This window comes from Anser brachyrhynchus (assembly GCF_964034855.1).
Source record: "Anser brachyrhynchus genome assembly, chromosome: 9".
NCBI classification, from domain to species: Eukaryota; Metazoa; Chordata; class Aves; order Anseriformes; family Anatidae; genus Anser; species Anser brachyrhynchus.
Window position 1 is genome coordinate 12,698,716 of NC_137703.1, and position 16,177 is coordinate 12,714,892.

The following is a 16,177-nucleotide window of genomic DNA, read 5'->3' on the forward strand; positions in this document are numbered from 1 at the left end:
CTAACTGTCCCCTTCCCGTTGCAGCCCTGCGGTGCCCTGCCAACAGCTACTATGACCCTTGCATGACTGGCTGTCCTGCCACCTGCGTTGACCGACAAGCCCCGCAGAACTGCTCCAAGCCCTGCATGGAGGGCTGCGCGTGCACCTCTGGCTTCCTCCTCAGCGGAGACACCTGCGTGCCCGAGGCCAACTGTGGCTGCCTCTTTGAGGGCAACTACTACAGCGTGAGTGAAAACCCTGTTGTGGCTCGCTCCCCTCCCGAGGCACTGCTTTGCCTCTACTTCCCTGCCTGACGTGATGGGGTTCCGGGTTTCTCTGCCTGCAGGAAGGAGAGCACTTTGTGAACGAGAACTGCACGAGACAGTGCCGATGTGAAGCCAACGGCCAGATGGTTTGCTCTGTGTTGTCCTGTGGTGAGGAGGAGGTCTGCAAGATCCAGGACGGCCAGCGGGGCTGTTACCCGGCCAGCACAGCTCTCTGCCACATCTACGGCGACCCGCATTACAGCACCTTCGATGGGAAGCTTCACCACTTCCAGGGCTCCTGCAACTACACAGTGGTGACGGCCTGTGACAACTCCTCCCTCGGCTTCAGCGTCACCACGCGCAACGAACATCGGGGCAGCAAGAGCTGGACGGCTCTGAACTCGGTGGCACTGTCCGTGGAAGGCCTCCACATTGCACTGCGCAAGAACAAGGAAGTCTACGTAAGCGCCCCTCACTTTTAGGCCTGGGAACACAGATATCCAAAGTACCATTAGTAGCACGGTTCCCCCAGAAGAGCTTGATGTTGCCTGAACCTGCTGGCGTGCTCACACGAGAGCACAGCGAGTCTCTGAGTGGGGCAGATAGGACTGCTGGCGCAGCAACAGAGTTTCTGCCTGCTGTCCCGAGCTTTCTGTGTGCTGTCCGTGGGGTAGCTGCTGTTCTCGTAGGGCTGGGCGCGGTTTCTCATGCCATCAGCGCTTGTGACTCGGTGGGCCCTGGCACCACCAGCGGAGGGCCCGTCTTTATGCTTGTGTCTCCCGCTCTCCTCCCTGTTCAGATCAACGGTGCTCTGGCCTCCCTGCCTGCTTCTCCAGCCCCAGGTGTGAACGTTTCCCTGAGTGGCTCCTACGTGCAAGTCTCTACCAAGCTGGGCCTGCAGGTGCAGTTCAACGGGGACCATGAGCTCCTTGTGAGGGTGTCCGAGAAGCACTGGGGCAAGCTGTGTGGGCTGTGTGGAACATACACCGGGAGACAAGAGGACGACTTCACACGACCCGATGGCGTCGTCGTGCCTCACATCAATGACTTTGGAGACAGCTGGAGGGTGCCGGATGACGAGTGGCCGTGAGTCCTTGTTGTGTCGCGTAGATGACGAGCAAAGGGGAGCATGAGAGAGGGGAGCTGTGAGCGGCCCGAGGAGGGAGGGTTGGTAGCGGCAGGCAAGGGGCGGGGGGCAGGAGGCAGTTGCGGGAAAGCGCGAGGGAGCGCATGGAGGCTCCACAGCAGCAGGCCCGTGGCCCTTGTGTCTCACCTCTGTGCTGCATCCACCCGTGGGATGTGCTGTCTGCAGCTGGATTCCAGACATGTGGCTGTTCCCCTTTGTCCTCAAGGCTGGCTTGCTAGTGGCAGTGCCCGGGCCACACCACACGGTCAGGGTGCGTGGTGCTGTCTCCCCGTAGGCGCTGTGCCCTGGGGCCCTCGGTGACCTCCATGCCGGGCCCTGTGTCCCACTCCACACACCGCATCTCGCTGCTCCTGACCTTGGAGAGGGTGGGCCAGGGCATGAGCATGGTGCTATTGCCAAGCTGGTGTGGTCACAGGTTCCTCAGCCATCTGCTTCTGTGTCTCTGATGTCTGTCTGCTTTGCAGGTGTGAGACAACCCCTGAACCATCTCCGCCCTGCTCCCCCTCTGCGGAGGAGGCAGCTAACAAGGAGTGTGCAATCCTCACGCAACCCAGTGGCCCGTTCCAGCCATGCCACGCAGTTCTGCCACCCGAGACGTACTTTGAGAGCTGTGTCTATGACCATTGTGCCACGGGTGGCAGCACGGAGCAGCTCTGCAATGCCCTGGGTGCCTATGCTGCAGCCTGTGCTGAGGCAGGTGTTGCTCTGGGAGACTGGAGTGATGGCACTGTCTGTGGTGAGTGTCCCATTTGGGTGTGTTTTCATGACTGAGCTGTGACGATCTCCCGCACAGATTCTGTGGGAACGAAAAGTCAGAGATAATGGGTGTTCTTTTCTTTTACATTCCTTGTCCTTAAGTCCTGCGGCTAAGGTTTAAGATCCTGGACCCTCTCATTGCCACAGGAAATCTGCTGGGTGTGCACAATACTTTCCAGACTTGCAGTCCGGGAAGGCTTGTCTTCTCTTCCAGAGGTGTCCTACCCATAATGTTCTTGTGTTCTTGACAGCATTGCTCGTCCTTAGTACGGAAGTGGCCTGTCCAGGGTGTAGTGTCATCAGCGTTTTGGCATTAGAAAGGCAGACGTTGCTTGAGGGATGTTGGGAGATGGCATCCCACTGCCCATCAAAGATGACTAAGACCTTACTGATGACTGTCCCTCTCTTACTTGAAGTGCTGCTTCACAGATGAGTCAGAATGGCCCTGAAGTTGTAGGAAATCATTGATAGTATCCAGCCCAAGACAGAGCCCCTGACCTTCTGGGAGGCATAGCAAGGTACCACCTGTAGAGGTGGAGAGAAGAAGGGGGAACCCAGAGAAGGGAGAGAGGAAGAAGCCTTCACCAATGAACACCGGGGAATGCCCGGGATGGGGACAATGTCTTGGGAGCAGCCTTGCTCCTCAGCCTGTCTGTCCTCGGGTTGCTCTCTACTACACCAGGATGCTGCCTACTTGCACTTGGGTGGCCATCCTCACCTGGCCATGAGCACGCCAGGGGTGTAGGTGTGCCCTGCAGGACACTGGGAAAAGGTGGCCCCACCCTTACTTTAGAAACTCTGCTTTCCTTTCTGCACCGTATCCAGCTCCCCCAACAGCCTGCAATTTCTCCTGCACATTTGACGTCGACTTCTGTGAGTGGGTCCAGGAGGAGTCCAGCAGCATCGACTGGATAAGACACAAGGGGCCAACACCATCGCCAGATACCGGCCCTTCCTTCGACCACACGACAGGAGGTAGGAGCAGCAGCCAGCTTGTGGCGGTCATTCAGGCCGAGGGGTGTCCTTAGGAAGATGGCAACAAACGTTTTCCAACAGCAAATACAGGCCGAATGTATCCTGGGTTTGATCCAGAGCCGTTTGTAGCAGTCTCCCCCAGGGCCAGAGCCTTCCTTTAGGAAGCTTTTCAGGCGTGGAATCAGTCTGTGGTACTGCCAGGACAGGCAAGGTTCTGTCGTGCAAGGGGAAAAGTAATGCAAAGCTTGATGGCAGACTGTCTTGGGGGAACAGGAACGGGTCTCTTCTAGGAGACACTGGCTTCTCCAGAAGCCAACGATGAGTGGGCCCCAAAGCTGCAGAGCCATGCTAGGGTGATGGCGGTGCTTCGGAGGTGATGCCATTGCCCTGCTCAAACCATAGAGCTGGCATGTCCTCTGGGAGCACGGTTTGTAGGTAGACTTGGGGCTGGGCGGTTGTGGCTAGTGAAGGAGCTCTCTTTGCTCTTCCCTCCTTTTGCCTGCCTTGAACTGCAGCAGGAGGTGCTCCCACGACTGTGCCTGGGTTGTCCCTGGGTGCTTTGTCTAGATTTGATGGTGTGCGACAGTGTGGCTGGCACTTTGTTTCAGACGGCTACTACATCTACCTGCATGGGAGCGACTATTACCCGTACTTGGTGTCTCAGCTGGTCAGTCCGGTGTGCAATTCAACGGGACCGCACTGCTTCCGCTTCTGGTACCACATGTACGGGGTGGCTGAAGAAATGGCCCTGCGGGTGTCCGTGACGAAGGACAAAGAACAAGTGCTGGTTTGGGAAAGAACTGGGAACCACGGGGACAGATGGCACTTGGGAGAGGTCACGGTGCACAGCACAGGAAACATGCAGGTAAGGGCAGAGGCTCTAACTGCCATCTGAGACAGAGTGTGCTTTGAAATGGCACACAATGTTTGTGGCTGGAGCTAATGCTGGAAACCATCCCTTCCCTTAGATTGTCCTCGAGGGACAATGGGGGGAAGATTTCCGCAGCGACGTGGCACTGGATGACCTGTCCATTGAAAAAGGATACTGCCCAGGTACCTCATCACCCGGCTTGGGAAAGGGCAGCTTGCTTGTCGGGGCAGTCAATGTAGTTTCTGCCGTGAAGAGGATCTGGTCAAGGGGATTGATTTGCATGTGCCATTGTGTCTCTCGTAGGCGATTTGACTACAACGCCTGTCCCCAGCACATCAGCGCCTGGGACACCAACACCCTCGCCAGGCTCAGGTGAGTGGAGCAGACGAGTCATGGGGCTGCAGCGCTCTGGGCAGGGTGGGCTGTGGAGAGGAGGTGGCAAAGGTGCCTAACTGCACAGTGCACTGGGTCTGACTTGAATGGAAGTACCTTCTTGTGGGGAGACTCTTTTTGACAGTGATACAAAGTCATTCTTGCCGTACACACAGTTTTCCATAGTGTTTGTATAATCGGGAAGGGTGGAGGAGCTGCCTGAAAGAAATCCTCATTCTGAAAAGCAGCTTCTATACCTCCATCTTGTTCTACATCCAACAGGTCCTACTACCTTGCCAGATATTACTACACAGCCTCCCCGGACAACAAAACCTGGAGGAAACACAGGTATGGTTGTCCCCTGTTCATCTTTTCTACAAGCTGTGGTAAGCACGGGGCTAGAGTACTTAACTTTGTAGGCCGTTCTAAAGCATACCAGGGATGCAGGCATGCCATATGGGACACTAGGAAAAGATCATGGCCAGCAAGAAAAAGACTAGCAAGGAGCTCAGGAACTGTCACCTGTGCCAATCTCCTACTGCCTGAGGCAACACTACTGTTTGCTTCCTTTGAGGTCCATAAACAGGGGCTAGAAAAACTGTAGTAAAGGGGCTGTGCTTCTTTTTACAACCCAGCTATGCTGGTGGGAGAGCACTCGAGACGTGTGAGTTTTTCCGAAAAGCCACTGTGTGATTGCAGCTGTAGGCTTGTCTTGTCATGGTGTTGGGGTGTTTGGGCAGGGTGGAGCAGCAGCCTGGAACAAAACTCCCGTGCTGATGCACATCTCCTCTAATTCTCTCTTGCAGTGGCTCCATCAACCCCCAAACCTGGGACCCCCTTGCCAGTCACCACAACACAGCCTCCACACACGTCAACTCCCACACCAAGCTCAGGTACTGTCACATTCTTGGCCCTACTCCCACTGCCTGTGGCAACTCTAACATTTGCTTTCTTTGCGGCCAGTGGCCAGGGGTTGGTGGAAAGTCTGTAGTAAAGGGACTGTGCATCTTGTTTACCACCCAGCTATGCAGGTGGAGAGAACTTGAGAGGTGCAAGTTTTTCAGAAGACTCACTGTGTGATTGCAGCTGTGGGCTTCTCTTGTCATGGTGTTGGGGTGTTTGGGCAGGGTGGAGCAGCTGCCTGGAACAAAACTCCTGTATTGATGTAGACCTCCTCTAATTTTCTCTTGCAGTGGCTCCATCAACCCCCAAACCTGGGACCCCCTTGCCAGTCACCACAACGCAACCTCCACACACATCAACGCTCACTCCGAGCTCAGGTACTATCATGTTCCATGTCCAGCATCTACTGCCGGTGGCAACTGTACCGTTTGCTTTCATTGAGGCCAATAGCTAGGGGATGGTGGAAAGGCTCTAGTAAAGGGGCTGTGCTCTTTGTTTACACCCCAGCTATGCTGGTGGGAGAACACTCGTGAGGTGCAAGTTTTTCAGAAGACTCACTGTGATTGCAGCTGTGGGCTTCTCTCATCATGGTGTTGGGGTGTTTGGGCGCAGTTGACCAGCTGCCTGGAACTAACCTCTCATGTTGATGCACATCTCCTCTAATTCTCTCTTGCAGTGGCTCCATCAACACCTAGGACCCCCTTGCCAGTCACCACAACGCAACATCCACAAACGTCAACATCCACTCCGAGCTCAGGTAGTGTCATGATCTGGGCCAATCTCCTACTGCCTGAGGCAACACTACTGTTTGCTTTCATTGAGGCCAATAGCCAGGGGCTGATGGAAAAAGTATGGTAAAGTGGATGTGCTTCTTGTTTACCACCCAGCTATGCAGGTGGAGAGCACTCGAGAGGTGCAAGTTTTTCAGAAGACTCACTGTGTGATTGCAGCTGTGGGCTTCTCTTGTCCTGGTGTTGGGGTGTTTGGGCAGGGTGGAGCAGCAGCCTGGAACAAAACTCCCGTGCTGATGCACATCTCCTCTAATTCTCTCTTGCAGTGGCTCCATCAACCCCCAAACCTGGGACCTCCTTGCCAGTCACCACAACACAGCCTCCACACACGTCAACTCCCACACCAAGCTCAGGTACTGTCACATTCTTGGCCCTACTCCCACTGCCTGTGGCAACTCTAACATTTGCTTTCTTTGCGGCCAGTGGCCAGGGGTTGGTGGAAAGTCTGTAGTAAAGGGACTGTGCATCTTGTTTACCACCCAGCTATGCAGGTGGAGAGAACTTGAGAGGTGCAAGTTTTTCAGAAGACTCACTGTGTGATTGCAGCTGTGGGCTTCTCTTGTCATGGTGTTGGGGTGTTTGGGCAGGGTGGAGCAGCTGCCTGGAACAAAACTCCTGTATTGATGTAGACCTCCTCTAATTTTCTCTTGCAGTGGCTCCATCAACCCCCAAACCTGGGACCCCCTTGCCAGTCACCACAACGCAACCTCCACACACATCAACGCTCACTCCGAGCTCAGGTACTATCATGTTCCATGTCCAGCATCTACTGCCGGTGGCAACTGTACCGTTTGCTTTCATTGAGGCCAATAGCTAGGGGATGGTGGAAAGGCTCTAGTAAAGGGGCTGTGCTCTTTGTTTACACCCCAGCTATGCTGGTGGGAGAACACTCGTGAGGTGCAAGTTTTTCAGAAGACTCACTGTGATTGCAGCTGTGGGCTTCTCTCATCATGGTGTTGGGGTGTTTGGGCGCAGTTGACCAGCTGCCTGGAACTAACCTCTCATGTTGATGCACATCTCCTCTAATTCTCTCTTGCAGTGGCTCCATCAACACCTAGGACCCCCTTGCCAGTCACCACAACGCAACATCCACACACGTCAACATCCACTCCGAGCTCAGGTAGTGTCATGATCTGGGCCAATCTCCTACTGCCTGAGGCAACACTACTGTTTGCTTTCATTGAGGCCAATAGCCAGGGGCTGATGGAAAAAGTATGGTAAAGTAGATGTGCTTCTTGTTTACCACCCAGCTATGCAGGTGGAGAGCACTCGAGAGGTGCAAGTTTTTCAGAAGACTCACTGTGTGATTGCAGCTGTGGGCTTCTCTTGTCCTGGTGTTGGGGTGTTTGGGCAGGGTGGAGCAGCAGCCTGGAACAAAACTCCCGTGCTGATGCACATCTCCTCTAATTCTCTCTTGCAGTGGCTCCATCAACCCCCAAACCTGGGACCTCCTTGCCAGTCACCACAACACAGCCTCCACACACGTCAACTCCCACACCAAGCTCAGGTACTGTCACATTCTTGGCCCTACTCCCACTGCCTGTGGCAACTCTAACATTTGCTTTCTTTGCGGCCAGTGGCCAGGGGTTGGTGGAAAGTCTGTAGTAAAGGGACTGTGCATCTTGTTTACCACCCAGCTATGCAGGTGGAGAGAACTTGAGAGGTGCAAGTTTTTCAGAAGACTCACTGTGTGATTGCAGCTGTGGGCTTCTCTTGTCATGGTGTTGGGGTGTTTGGGCAGGGTGGAGCAGCTGCCTGGAACAAAACTCCTGTATTGATGTAGACCTCCTCTAATTTTCTCTTGCAGTGGCTCCATCAACCCCCAAACCTGGGACCCCCTTGCCAGTCACCACAACGCAACCTCCACACACATCAACGCTCACTCCGAGCTCAGGTACTATCATGTTCCATGTCCAGCATCTACTGCCGGTGGCAACTGTACCGTTTGCTTTCATTGAGGCCAATAGCTAGGGGATGGTGGAAAGGCTCTAGTAAAGGGGCTGTGCTCTTTGTTTACACCCCAGCTATGCTGGTGGGAGAACACTCGTGAGGTGCAAGTTTTTCAGAAGACTCACTGTGATTGCAGCTGTGGGCTTCTCTCATCATGGTGTTGGGGTGTTTGGGCGCAGTTGACCAGCTGCCTGGAACTAACCTCTCATGTTGATGCACATCTCCTCTAATTCTCTCTTGCAGTGGCTCCATCAACACCTAGGACCCCCTTGCCAGTCACCACAACGCAACATCCACAAACGTCAACATCCATTCCGAGCTCAGGTACTATCATGTTCTGGGCCTATGACCTACTGCCTGAGGCAACACTACTGTTTGCTTTCTTTGAGGCCCGTGGCCAGGGGTTGGTGGAAAGTCTGTAGTAAAGGGACTGTGCATCTTGTTTACCACCCAGCTATGCTGGTGGGAGAGCACTCGAGTGGTGCAAGTCTTTCAGAAGACTTGCTGTGTGATTGCTTCTGTGGGCTTCTCTTGTCATGGTGTTGGGGTGTTTGGGCAGGGTGGAGCAGCTGCCTGGAACAAAACTCCCGTGCTGATGCACACCTTCTCTAATTCTCTCTTGCAGTGGCTCCATCAACCCCCAAACCTGGGACCCCCTTGCCAGTCACCACAACACAGCCTGCACACACTCCATCACCACCAAGACCTACACCAAGTTCAGGTATAGTGTTTCTTGTTTAAACATCTGTTATCTCCAGTTTCTATACTGTCCATTTGCTTGAAGGCCCAGTGGCAAGTGTACTTTGTCTCCTGTAACTGGCCTTAGATTCTGCTTGTGTCACGGTCGAGTGCTGATGTTATTTCTGAAATGTCACTTTGGAACCACTGCTTTGGCACCCTGTTGCCGTCATGCAGGGTGTTCTATTAAGCATGAACCAGCTGTTTGGAATGAAACTCCCATGCTGACATAGATCTCTCACTCTCTCTTGTGGTAGGCCCAATTACCCCAAGACCCACAGTTTCCTTGCCAGACACCACAACACAGCCTTCACATACAACAGCACCATCCACACTCCAGCCAAGCTCGGGTATTGTTGTTTTCAGTACCCGTCTCTTATTTCCTGCTTTAACTGTTCAGTTTTCTTACCTCAGTTCTCACAGCCAAGTGAATTTTAATAATGGAAGGTCAGAGCTTTCCCTTGCATCATGCTGTCTGAGTGGTCAGACAGTTGTTCAGTGCAGAGTCTATATGTCACTATGGAAACCTTGCTCCAGATCCCATTTGAGGTAGCTTCAGGGATTTTAGTATCAGTAGACCAGCTGCTTGGTATAACTATTCTATATACCCTTTATTGCCATGTGTGTAAATATTTTAATTAACATTTTCTGTATCAAGTTTTCAACTGTTATATATATGGTTTTGCTTGTAGTATTTTGAAATTTAATTTAACTTCTAAGTCTAGCTTTTATTTTGGATATAATCCAATTATATGGTGCTGGAAAAGGCAGAGTCATTGTGGTAATTTTAATTTTATTACTTAGAAAATACACTAAAATGTCAATAAAGATAAATATAAACTGCTTCCTTCCTCCAGTTTTAGGCACTAAACAGAATCAGGGTGACTTTCAGTTAAAGTAGAATGGTGTTTTCTCCTGTGGAAAGTTTGCATGCCTCTTTTGCACTCTGTTCTTGACTGATTCCACCACTATTACATCTAAGCAGTAATTATGAAATAAAATAAAATGTATGATGGGAACAAAGTTACTGCAGCGGTCAGAGCAGAGATTCAAATGGAACTATTCTGTCTTTCTTCCTAGGCCATGCCTCCTGCAGTGCCTCTGGAGATCCACATTATAACACTTTTGATCACAGAATTCATCATTTCATGGGAAATTGCACTTACACCCTCTCCAAAGTGTGCAACGTTTCTCAGAGGATTCCATATTTTGATGTGTCCACAACAAATGAGCACAGAGGAGCCAATACCAAAGTCTCTTACGTGAAATCAGTGCAAGTGGAAGTCTATGGCAATCAGATTTCTATGCTGAAAAACAAGAAAGTGAATGTAAGAAAATACTTGTTTAAAAGGCAATATTTTTCAACTGACATACAGATAATGACTTTTTTTTCTGATTGTAGAGTTCATAGAGATTTTTCTATTTTTTTCATTTGTTAAATATACCTCTTATAATGAGATTTCAAAAAAAAATTGCTCATATGAAATATTATTTAATTGCTTCCTGTTCTCCTTGTGCACAAGATCATATTGTCCACTAAACTCTTCTACCTGCTGGTATTTGTAGGAGTTCTAGCAGCAGTACGTTAACTTTTACAACTTGCTTTACAGGTGAATGGCAGGAGAATGAACCTGCCCGTATTTATTGAAAGGAAGATCAGTATTCAAAGTAGTGGTGGATATGTTCTCTTGGAAACTGACTTTGGACTGTGGGTGAGATACGATGGAAATCACTATGCAGAAGTCTCTGTGCCCTCTGATTACAGTGGTCTGCTCTGTGGCCTGTGTGGTAAGTCACAGGCTTAGTCGCTTCTTAGTGAGTTGTATAGACTCGTGATTACTCGAACTTTTTCCTTAGCATGTCATAATTACTCTACACAAACCTAGTCCTTATCAAAGGGACTAGAATTTACAGCAGAGAGGAAAAGTTGCAAAAGTTTTTCAGTTTCTATCCACTGCTATAAAATTCCTGGTAATATGTTATCTGTCTGGAATGCTGTGAGGTATAACTACAAATAACATTTTTAGCCAGATTAAAAAAAAAAACCAACAACAACAACAAAAAAACCACTTTAATTCTACAGTGTATATTTGTAAGAGTAAATATTTGCATGCATCTACTCAAGAATTCTACAAGTACATTTTTCTGTTACTTACATTCTGATGATAATGCCTGAACCTGAGCAGATATAGTTGGAACAACATTCTGAAATCTGGATGACTACATGAAACATACTTCAGGATGGAAATGGGATTGTAGAAATTGCATGAGTAGCTTATGTTAGGAGTTTCTGATTATTCTTTGATCTGGATCATCTGAAATTTCCTAGTTCGAGTCTCTCTATTTCAGTGTTTTGCACTTTCAATTCAGAAACCTATCTAAGGATGTAATGGTGCAAATGACACCATTTGAATTTTAGTCCACCAATATTAGAGATTTATTTTTTTTAACTAAGCAGTTCTTTCTGGTATACAATTTGATCTAAGTCTCTGAAAGCCAGCCCTTATCAGTGGTCAAAGTCTAAAACACAAGTGAGCTCTTCTTATGTTGTCCAGTATAAATTGATGTTGCATATATACTCTCACTAGTTCATTGCAGTGTATTTTACAGCCTGAAACCTAGCTTTGTTCTACCTAGGTGTTAAATTCATGTATCCCATAAATCTTTTTTTTTTTTTTTATCCTCTCAGGCAATTTCAATGGTGATCCAAATGATGACAACATAAAGCCCAACGGTGACGTTGCAAGTAGTTCCAATGAACTTGGAGAAAGCTGGCTTGTGCCTGAGAATAACACCATGTATGTAATGGAATCCAAGCACGTTTGCTAATCAAACTCTATAAAATCAAATATCTATCCACTTGCTGGCGTTGTCATCCAGTACCATTTTGCATCTTCCAACTGCTGGTTAGAAGTAGGGAGCTCCCCCTTCACATTGAACAGGGAATGAGAAGAGGGCTTGTATCCTTTAAGCCTTTTTTTTTTTTTTTTTTTTTCCAAAGAACTGTGTGCTGAGTAGGGGTGGGGACTGGGGGTGGGGGATTTCAGTTCAGTTCTCTGGAAATCATTAGCTGATTGTATCCCATAGCTCCTTTTTCACTTAAGAATAAATCTTTAATTAGCCCAAATGGCATTGAAAAGGGATTCCATTCAGAGATGGGCTTTACATCAACCTTTCAAAGAAGCTGGATAAAAATCTTGTGACGGTAACAAAATACACCCTGTTGTGCAGTGTTATCATGTGTCAATCTTCCACCATAGATCTAATAGTAAGAGATGTAAATAAACACTTTATTTTGTTTGCTTTCCCCAGTTGCTCCAGTGGGATAGAAGAAAAATGCAATGCTGATCTGGAGAATGACGCAAAGAAGAACACTGCATGTGGCATGATCACAGACCCAAAAGGTATTCTGTTTGTAGCCCACTTTGAGCCATGTGATGGGGCACTTTTACTTGTGATGTCTGCTCTCTTTTGCCCATTGTTCTGAGCTCATACTGGAAACATATAAAACCTCCAATTCTGGTGGCCAAAATAAAATTCATAGGTCAAGATATGTCAACTATTCAGACAGTACCAAGGAGTCCTTGAAAATTTTCTGGGAATGTTCACAGGGAGTCATAGCTGTTCTTTGATTCATAGTGACTTTCATTCTGCTTTCTAAATGAAATAGTTCAGAGGGCACTGTCATTTCGTGTAGTACAGATACTTTATCTGAAATTCTGTAGATATTCCCTGCATTGGAGATCCCCTGCAATTGTCTAGAATTAGTGGCTTGCCTAGCCAGGAACTCCTATTTTTTGTAAACTATGTTGTGTCAATCCTGCAGAAACAAGAGACAAGAAACAAGCCTGATACAGAGAGCCAAGTTTCATTGCATGTGCTCAGTTTCAAGGGTTGGTTTAACTTACTAAACAGACAAAGTCAGGCTGGAGCACTCAATATTTTTGCCAAGACAGAACATAGATGGTGGTGGTGATGAATTCCTCACTTTTTTTTTTTCTGTCCTTCTACATATCTTTCTTAATTTACACAGGACTCTTCAAGGATTGCCACACCAAAGTGCCTCCAGAAAATTTCTTTGAAAGCTGTGTTTATGACATGTGTTTCACTGAAGGACAGGAAACATCCTTATGCTATGGACTGCAGGCCTATGCTGAGTCATGTAACAATGCTGGAATATGTATAGAGTGGAGAAATGCTACTCTTTGCCGTGAGTGTTGTGATTTACAAATATTTATTCTAGATTTAACTTAAAAAATATGCACATTCTTCTCTACCTTTCATGTATGTTATTTCATTTTATGTAATGCTTTGAGTATAGTCTATCTTTTGTCATGTCCTGGGCCTGCTTCAGCTTACATACTATTCCAGTATTAATATAATTCACTAATTTGCATGAACTTTTGGATACATTTGGGTCTAATCCTTCAAGCTTTAATAATTTCCTATTTGTGACTTGGAAAGGTTTGATTATATATATATATATACAGGTAGGTGTATCTTGTGTGAGCTTCTGCACTGGGAGAATAACTGTTGCTTTGCTCTACTGAAAACCACCATCCTCAATGCAAATACAGCTGATATTTCCAAGGCTCCATAAACAAGTGCTCATTGACATCTTTCAAGATCCTTTCAAGCGATCTTATTTTTTCCTTTTGTCTTTAGCAATGTCCTGTCCTGGAGGCAGCATCTACAAGAGCTGTGGTACCAGGTGTCCCTCTACTTGTGTGAGCACCTCAACCGTCACTTCTTGTAGTTCCTTACCAGTGGAAGGTTGCTTCTGTAAGGAAGGCTATGTTCTGAGTGGAGACACGTGCGTGCCAGAAAGCAGCTGTGGCTGTGTTGATGAAAAAAACCAGTACCACCAGGCAAGTTACTCCAGACATTTTTTAAAGAAAGAATTGAAAGAACAGGGTATCTCAATTGTTATCACTGTGAGGAAAAAATAAATATATATTAATAACACTAGCACAATTATTATTTACACTGTTAATAATAGCAAAATAGATTCACTTTGAGAGCCTTCTTGATCAGTGAGCTGTGTGATCATATATATCACACACATTCAAATGCTAGTAATTTGATTGTCTTTTATGATATTACCTGCCTATTTATCTTGTAGTATATAGTTCTACATTTTTTTTCCCTCAGCTGGGTGAAAGCTGGTTCAACAGTTATCCCTGCAATGAACGCTGCACCTGCAATGCTAAAAACAAAATTGTATGCTCACCCTGGGAGTGTGGAGTACGAGAGGAATGCAGTGTCAAGGATGGCGTGCTGGGCTGTCATTCCAACGGTAAGTCCTCCCAGAAAATTCTGAGAGTCTGTGTCAATTCCATAATCAGATCTGTCTGCTCCCCCTAGCTTTCTCATAAATATCTTTTCATGTGTGGTGGCAAAGATAGTTTCAACTAACTGCTGCCAGTGGTAAGAGACAAAAAGACATGATGATCTGTCTTGCAATCACAGATCCTCTTCAGCTGTAATTTATGTCAGCAAAAATTGATGCTGCTCAAAAGCTTGTAAGGTCACTTGGGTTCTTTTTGTCTTGATAATACAAATTAAAATCCCAAATCACCAGTGCTGTGAGTTCTAAATTTAGGAGTAATTGAAAAGAACTTCTATTTCTGAGAGCCTGTGTGTTGGCAAGTTCTTTAAATATCTAGATATATAGATGCATATTTATTTACATTTATATTTATACTTATATTTGCACAAATAATTAAGTGGTTTTTTATTGCTACATAGGAAAGCTCTGGATTACTCTTAACCACCATGCATCGTAGCTACAACAGCATATGGAAACAGATAAAGAGGTGTTTTTGCTGCAATGTTGCCAGTTTATACATAATTTACGAACTAAATTTAGGAGACACTTTCTGGAAAATTTTCATTTCCAAATAATTGCCATTGTCATGAACCTGAAATACCTCTACAAAAGTTTCTCCACATAATAATAATCAGGATTAGGTTGCTGTGCTAATGCAAATGTCTTTCATCAGTTGCGTCCATGGGGAAATCCAGTCCAAAGTCCTTAGATAATTTTTTCACTTTCAGGCCAAGCAACGTGTCAGGTAGCAGGAGATCCCCATTATTTCACTTTTGATGGATTGATGTACACCTTTGTGGGTACCTGCACCTACACCTTGGTTGAGGTCGTCAGCGAGAGTGTCAACAATATAACCATCCTTGGCAAGAATGAAGACCGAGGGCTACGAGGGGCCACATACCTGAAGGAAGTCTACATAGATCTGTATGGTGTACGAATCACCCTTCAGAAAAGCAAAGGAATCCTGGTAGGTGGTAGTACTCTTTATACCGGCAAGGAGTATCTTAAAATTAGCTCACTACAGCAGCTGTAGGAAAAAGGACCTCTGTGTTTCATAAGGAACACGTATGCATATCCTTAATCCTTACAGGCAACTCCATTATCTTGATGTTGTGGGGAAATACAATTTCTGACTGTTCCCAAGGCTTCCGTTCTGGGTTTACTGTTCTATTGGCTATGTCTTGGGGATGGAGCCCAGAGCCTCCGGAGCTGAGAACTGTCACCTGAACTAAAGAACAGCCCTCTCCGTTTCAATACCTGTCATCAACCCAATCACCTATAGCTAGCTGACACGAGCAGAGGAAAATACAGCTGTGCCATATTGGTCTGGAATAGCACTGGGGATACATGGCAGTACTAAAAGCAGGGAATCCCCCCTATGGGAGGGTAAGAGCTTGCTCAGTACCACAGATCTTTTCAGCTCCCTGTTAAAGGCACAGGCTATGAGTCATGCCCAGCTCACCTCAGCTAAAAAGCTGATTTCTGCAACCCATAGTTGGCATGTGCAATAGTGGAAATGTAAAGGATCTAAAACTGTCACAGAGTCATCTTCAGCACTCCAACGAATATAGATTGTGAACAGAAAAACTTTCATGGAAGAATGTCCACACTGACAAATGATTTATGTCTCCAGTTAAACAATGAGAGAGTCTACACTCCAGTGGAGAACAGGCTGCGGGGCGTGTCCATTGGAAATGTTGGCAAATACATAGTAGTGGAAACTGACTTTGGTGTGGTAGTGAAATATGATGGCGATCACTATCTGGAAATCACCCTCCCACAATCTTACTTCTCAAAGGTAAGATTTACTGTGTAAACATACTGGCGCTCTTTCAGAACTGCTGCTTTGGTTATTTAATTTTCATTTGCTTTCTTCCTTCCTGTATTTTGCTTTTGCATCTTTCTTTGTAGCTGTATTAACACACTTTTCTTCTACTATTTTTTTTCTCTTCGCAACAATTTCCATGTATTTTAAAGGAGTACTTGAACAAGATGACACAGCTAGGGGAATACATCCAGTTTAAAGAATTAAATGGTTTGAAGTCTTAGGGTATCACAGATTTATTGCAGTGACTATTTATTTTTCTATTGGTGCAGCCA

The 16,177-nt window shown here is 47.1% G+C and overlaps 1 protein-coding gene across 1 annotated transcript in view; it reads left to right on the forward strand.

Annotated features, from left to right (window-relative positions):
- The window catches only part of LOC308200183 (uncharacterized protein), a 96,712-nt gene that overhangs the window by 67,398 nt on the left and 13,137 nt on the right, over positions 1-16,177 (forward strand). Inside the window, 28 exon segments of the mRNA XM_080605443.1 lie at positions 25-224; positions 326-706; positions 1,045-1,331; positions 1,857-2,128; positions 2,974-3,123; positions 3,732-3,988; positions 4,092-4,176; positions 4,298-4,366; positions 4,649-4,714; positions 5,173-5,259; positions 5,560-5,646; positions 5,946-6,026; positions 6,327-6,413; positions 6,714-6,800; positions 7,100-7,180; positions 7,481-7,567; positions 7,868-7,954; positions 8,254-8,334; positions 8,636-8,731; positions 9,829-10,076; positions 10,359-10,536; positions 11,438-11,546; positions 12,061-12,152; positions 12,782-12,958; positions 13,414-13,616; positions 13,900-14,044; positions 14,806-15,044; positions 15,711-15,875. Coding sequence (XP_080461569.1) covers positions 25-224; positions 326-706; positions 1,045-1,331; positions 1,857-2,128; positions 2,974-3,123; positions 3,732-3,988; positions 4,092-4,176; positions 4,298-4,366; positions 4,649-4,714; positions 5,173-5,259; positions 5,560-5,646; positions 5,946-6,026; positions 6,327-6,413; positions 6,714-6,800; positions 7,100-7,180; positions 7,481-7,567; positions 7,868-7,954; positions 8,254-8,334; positions 8,636-8,731; positions 9,829-10,076; positions 10,359-10,536; positions 11,438-11,546; positions 12,061-12,152; positions 12,782-12,958; positions 13,414-13,616; positions 13,900-14,044; positions 14,806-15,044; positions 15,711-15,875 — 4,184 coding nt within the window.